At 39.7% G+C, this 5,511-nt stretch overlaps 2 protein-coding genes across 2 annotated transcripts; both read left to right on the top strand.

The window, feature by feature from the left end:
* The first annotated feature begins 246 nt into the window (after positions 1-246).
* Positions 247-609, top strand: LOC145105275 (uncharacterized). The gene has a single exon (XM_079042402.1). It carries the CDS (start codon positions 247-249, stop codon positions 607-609), a length of 363 nt encoding a protein of 120 aa, XP_078898528.1.
* A 752-nt stretch (positions 610-1,361) lies between these two features.
* LOC145105276 (uncharacterized) lies at positions 1,362-4,014 on the top strand. Its single transcript, XM_079042403.1, has 5 exons — positions 1,362-1,523; positions 1,677-2,072; positions 2,519-2,750; positions 2,920-2,978; positions 3,367-4,014. Exons 1-5 carry the CDS (start codon positions 1,362-1,364, stop codon positions 4,012-4,014), a joined length of 1,497 nt encoding a protein of 498 aa, XP_078898529.1.
* The last annotated feature ends 1,497 nt before the right edge of the window (positions 4,015-5,511 follow it).

The following is a 5,511-nucleotide window of genomic DNA, read 5'->3' on the forward strand; positions in this document are numbered from 1 at the left end:
ATGGAGCACCCCAAAAACGTCCCTCTCTCTTTACAAGGCTCAAATAACACTATTTATACCTAGACCTAATAACAAAGGCCCAGCCTAAAACCCAAACAAGCCAACATTAAGCCTAACCAAAATCACATGTGATTTCGGTCCAAACAACACCAAAACTTGGTGTTTTCGGTCCTAGACCGAGAACTCTAATAGCTTATGAAAAGCTAAGTATAAACCACAATTTGTGACCTAACAACGGTGGCTCAAATGCCAAAGTATGCAAAGTTTTTAAAAGATATTCTCACCAATATAAAGAAAATGGAGGAGGCATCTAAAGTGATACTAAACGATAAGTGCTTAGATGCAATGTTGAACAAGCTACTAAAGAAGATTGGGGACATGGGAAGTCTAACTTTTCCATGTCAAATTGGAAATTTGGCTACAAGTTATGTATTGGCCGGTTCAGGAGGTAGTGTAAATCTCATGCCATATTCATTTTTCAAGAACTTGAATTTTCCGAAACCAAGACCCATCCGCATGGAAATTCACCTAGCAAACAAGACGGTGATGTTTCCAAGTGGGATTTGTGAAGATATTTTGGTTAAAGTTGATAAAAAAATTTCCTGCTGATTTCATTGTGCTAGACATGTAAGAATATCATCAAGTCCCAATAAATATTGGAATGCCTATTCTAAGCACCACTCGAGCTCTAGTGGACGTAAGAGAGTCTAAACTTACTCTCTGAGTAGGAGAAGATGCCATCACTTTTGGAATAGATCGAGCAATGAAGCACTCAAACTTTTGTAATGATACAGTTTTCTCAGTGGATACGTTTGATGAGTTGTTGGAAAAAGAACTGGCAAGTTAGCAAGAAGATAATTCAGGGGGATTCACATTCTTAACATAAAGGAATTTTGATGCTGAGAATGACCTAGAGGAGCTGGAGAAGTTGCTCGGAGAAAACGAGTATGACGAGCTTAAAAAGACTTATGAAGAATCACCACGGCGTCGTGAGGATACAACCACGACATGGTGGGATCAAAAACCGCAACCTGAAATTTCAAGTGACTACACCACAGCGTGTTAGCTGATGTCCACGCTGTGGTCAGTGATCAGAAGACGAAATTAGAACTCAAAACTTTACCGGAACATTTGGAGTACGTCTTTCTGGAGGAGGATGATTAAACGCCAGTTATCATTGCTTCTGATCTTGTACCAAACAAAAAGGAAAGTCTTGTGGAGGTTTTAAAGAAACGAAAGAATGCCATTGCGTGGAAGATCACCGACATCAAAGACATTAGTCCTTCATATTGCTCGCACAAGATCAATCTAGAAGAGGAGCTAAACCAGTAGTACAAAACCAGAGAAGATTGAATCCAAATATGCAAGAAGTAGTCAAGAAGGAGGTCGTCAAGCTCATGGATTCCGGAATCATTTACTCCATTTCTAATAGCCAATGCGTGAGTCCAGTACAAGTGGTACCAAAGAAAGGAGGCATGCTGGTAGTGAAGAACGAGAAGAACGAGCTCCTACCTACAAGAACGGTAATCGGTTGGTGAGTGTGCATCGATTATTGCAAATTAAATGATGCCACTTGCAAGGACCACTTTCCTTTACCTTTTATTGATCAAATGCCCGAACGATTATCTGGTCACCTTTATTACTGTTTTTTAGATGGTTTTTTAGGATACTTCTAGATTCTCATTGACCCAAGAGATCAAGATAAGTCAATATCTACTTGTCCAAGCAAGACTTTCGCTTATCGTCACATGCTTTTCGGTTTATGCAATGCACCGGCCTCGTTTCAACGATGCATGATGGCCATATTCCATGACATGGTGGAGAAGTTCATGGAAGTCTTTATGGATGATTTTTTAGTTTTCGGTTCTTCTTTTGATGATTGTCTTACTAACCTTGATTTGATGCTTGCTAGGTGTGAACAAACCAACTTGGTCTTGAATTCGGAGAAAGGTCATTTTATGGTGAAGGAAGGAATCGTTTTGGGTTACAAAGTTTCCGAATTGGGGATTGAGGTGGATCGTGCAAATATCGACACCATTGCCAAGTTATCTCCACCAAGAAATGTGAAGGGCGTTAGGAGTTTTTTAGGGCACGCGAGGTTTTACCGCCGCTTTATCAAAGATTTTTTGAAAATAACAAGGCCTTTAACTCAACAACTCTTAAAAGGCGCAATATTCGATTTTTGTAATGAGTGTTTAGAAGCTTTTGAAATATTAAAAGAAAAATTGAATAATTCCCCGATCATCATCACCCCAAATTGGAACTTACCTTTTTAAATTATGTGTGATGCTAGTGATTTTGCTTTGGGAGAGTCCTTGGACAAAGGGTTGACAAGCACTTTAAACCCATTTATTATGCAAGCAAAACATTAAATCCGTCCCAAGAAAACTACACCACTACTGAAAAAGAGTTATTGGTCGTGGTTTTTGTGTTTGACAAATTTCATCCCTATCTTATTTTGTCAAAAACAATTGTATTTACTGACCATTCGGCTATCAAATATTTGTTTGCTAAGCAGGATGCAAAACCTAGATTGATCCGATGGGTGCTTCTACTTCAAGAATTTGACATCGAGATCCGGGACAAGAAGGGAATGCATAATGTAGCAGCCGGCCACTTTTCCAGATTAGAAAACGAAATAAGAGAAGAGTTGGAGAACATGGTTATTGGAGATGGTTTTTCGGAAGAGTACTTAATGGTGGTAGTGGGCAAAGAACCTTGGTATGCAGATATCGCCAACTTTTTGGCAGGTAGCTACCTTCCCAAAGGGTTAACTCACCAACAAAAGAAGAAGCTTTTCTCAGAAGTCAAATATTATTTCTGGGACGAGCCTTAACTTTTCAAGAGTTGTGCGGATGGAATCCTTTGAAGATGCGTATTTGGAAAAGAACTTAGTGAAATTTTGAGGCATTGTCACAGCGGGCCTACAGGAGGACATCATGGGGCCCAATACACAACAAAGAAAGTATTCGATGCAGGTTTTTACTAGCCCACAATCTTCAAGGATGCCACTACTTACGTGAGAGAATGTGATTCATGCCAAAGATCGGGTAATATTTCAGCATGGAATGAGATGCCCCAAAAGAGCATCCAAGTTTGTGAAGCATTCAATGTTTGGGGAATAGATTTTATGGGGCCATTTCCAACGTCTCGAGGGAACAAATACATTCTCTTAGCAGTTGAATATGTTTCAAAGTGGGCAGATGCACAATCACTACCCACTAATGACGCTCGAGTGGTTGTGAAATTTCTAAAAAGATTATTTTCTCGCTTCGAAATGCCAAAATCACTTATAAGTGACCGGGGAACCCATTTTGCCAATAAACAACTTGCCAAAGTGTTAGAAAAATATGGGGTACACCATAGGTTTGCAACACCATACCATCCTCAAACGAATGGGCAAACCGAGATCACAAATCAGGCATTAAAGAAAATTTGGAGCGATCGGTTCGAAGCAACAAGAAAGAGTGGTCGGAAAAACTCGATGACGCGCTTTGGGTATTTCGCACCACATTCAAGACACCAATTGGGACTACACATTATAGGTTAGTTTATGGTAAGAATTGTCACTTACCGGTGGAACTCGAGCACAAGGCGTATTGGGCTTTGAAGACATGCAACTTTGAACTAAGCGAATTGTGCACTAATCGGCTTTTGCAAACGATTGCCTATGAGGAATTGAGAAACGGGTCATACAAAAACTCGTTAATCTACAAAGACAATACGAAGAAATGGCATGATGCAAGGTTGAGAGGAAACAAAGAGTTTGAGGTGGGTCAAAAAGTCCTCCTTTACAATTCAAGGATGAAGCTTTTTCGCGGAAAGTTGCAAACACGTTGGTCTGGACCATTTAAAGTAAAGCAAGTATTTCCACATGGAGCCATCGAGCTATTCAATGAAGATGGTTCAACCTTCAAGGTCAATGGGCATCGAGTGAAACACTATGAAGAAGGAATGCCAAGCGAGGAGAGAGTAGGGGAAAGCATGGATTTGGAGGAGGCCACCACAACATAGGGTGGAAAGGAGTCCAGCTCAAGACTCCTAAAAAAGAAGCGCTTGCGGGAGGCAACCCGTAATTTGAGTTTGCATTTTTTCCCTTCATCTTTTCTTTCAATCTTTCGTTTTCTTTCTTTCTTTTATTTTGTTAAGCATTCTCGTTCTTTTTCTCCTGCTAATGAATGTTGCTTGAGGGCAAGCAAGGCTTAAGTGTGGGGTGTGGTAAATTATTTTATGAAAAAGAAAAAAATCTTTTCTAAACCACAAACACGGCGTGGTTATCCACAACCACGGCGTGGTTGGATTTCAGTTACCGGAAATCGTGAATTTTAAACGCAATCAAAAAGGTTTCAACCCTAAACCCTAAAAAGCAAAAAAAAAATCACTTTGCACCACAAAACACTCTACACGTCGTGTTTTTGCCCTCTACAACCTCCATCTCCAATATCATCCGTTTTTGCTTCAAACATAAGGTATGATTTTTCAACTCCTAATCTGTTTATATTCATGTAATCATGGGTTTTACGCATCAATTTGCTTGTTAGAAAGATTTTTAGGAAATTTTCCATGTTTTCTAGGGTTCTGAATTTTGAGTAGATTGGGGTGTATTGGTTTGATTTTCATGTGAAATCAAAAGTCTAAGAGTATATCTTAGTGTTTTAAACAAACCCTTGCTATTATTTGGAGTTAAATTGGTCAAAATGTTTTACGAATTATAATTTTTCAGTCGAACTGCTCGACAAACACGGTGCGGTGTTCTTTGACCACGACGTGTTTTCCAGTCAGTGAACCATTTTTGAAGTGTTTTATTCTAATTTCTTTTGGTGTTGGCTTTCTCTTCTGTTATTTAATGTTGCAGAAAAAATGAGGAGGGGCTAGCATACTCAACAAGAACCACAAGAGCACCCAAAATTCCCATGGTACAACTTCCCCGAAGTGGTTGCTCATGTAGTGTTATAGGAATGGAGGAACAGGTTAACAAGGCTGAAGGCAAGGGAATTTCATGTGGCCAATGAAATCGATTGGGATTGGCTTTAGGAAGTGGGATTGGTTGAGGCAATAGACGCATATTTGCCCAAAGTTTTTATGGGGGATGGTGTTAGGATTACATGCACGAGGTGGAGAAGACTCTTCCGGTTACAAGAGCAGGTTTATAAAGAGTTGATTTTGGAATTCTTAGCCACAGTGCAGTTTAGAAAGAGGTCTGAAATTTTTGACACAAGAGATTTCACATTTTGTTTAGGTGGGGAAAGGCGATAGTGCAGTTTGGATGAGCTATCTTGGAGGTTGGGATTATATAACCAATCAGAAGTCATGACTGATGGGTTTTGTGTCTTTTCTTGATAATTGTTACAAGTCCCTTCCAGATGGAGTGAAGGAGACAAATTGGTGGGCGACAATAGCAAATGGGATATACATTCTAGGGACAACCCTTTTCCTTTTTTCCTCACTCTTTCTGCTAAAAAGACTACTAGGAGTTGAACAAGCTGACAGTGAAGAATCATTATTCGATTT

The sequence above is a fragment of the Lactuca virosa genome, chromosome 4, assembly GCF_052849685.1.
Source record: "Lactuca virosa cultivar CGN04683 chromosome 4, Lactuca_virosa_CGN04683_v6, whole genome shotgun sequence".
NCBI classification, from domain to species: domain Eukaryota; kingdom Viridiplantae; phylum Streptophyta; class Magnoliopsida; order Asterales; family Asteraceae; genus Lactuca; species Lactuca virosa.

What these genes read in the sequence shown, in the direction of transcription:
- LOC145105275 (XM_079042402.1), top strand. Translation starts at nt 247, where the DNA reads ATGCCAAAGTATGCAAAGTTTTTAAAAGATATTCTCACCAATATAAAG.
- LOC145105276 (XM_079042403.1), top strand. Translation starts at nt 1,362, where the DNA reads ATGCAAGAAGTAGTCAAGAAGGAGGTCGTCAAGCTCATGGATTCCGGA. An exon ending in CACCAAGAAATGTGAAGGGC is followed by an intron (nt 2,073 to 2,518) that starts GTTAGGAGTTTT and finishes TTTGCTAAGCAG; the next exon opens with GATGCAAAACCTAGATTGAT. An exon ending in TATCGCCAACTTTTTGGCAG is followed by an intron (nt 2,751 to 2,919) that starts GTAGCTACCTTC and finishes GCATTGTCACAG; the next exon opens with CGGGCCTACAGGAGGACATC.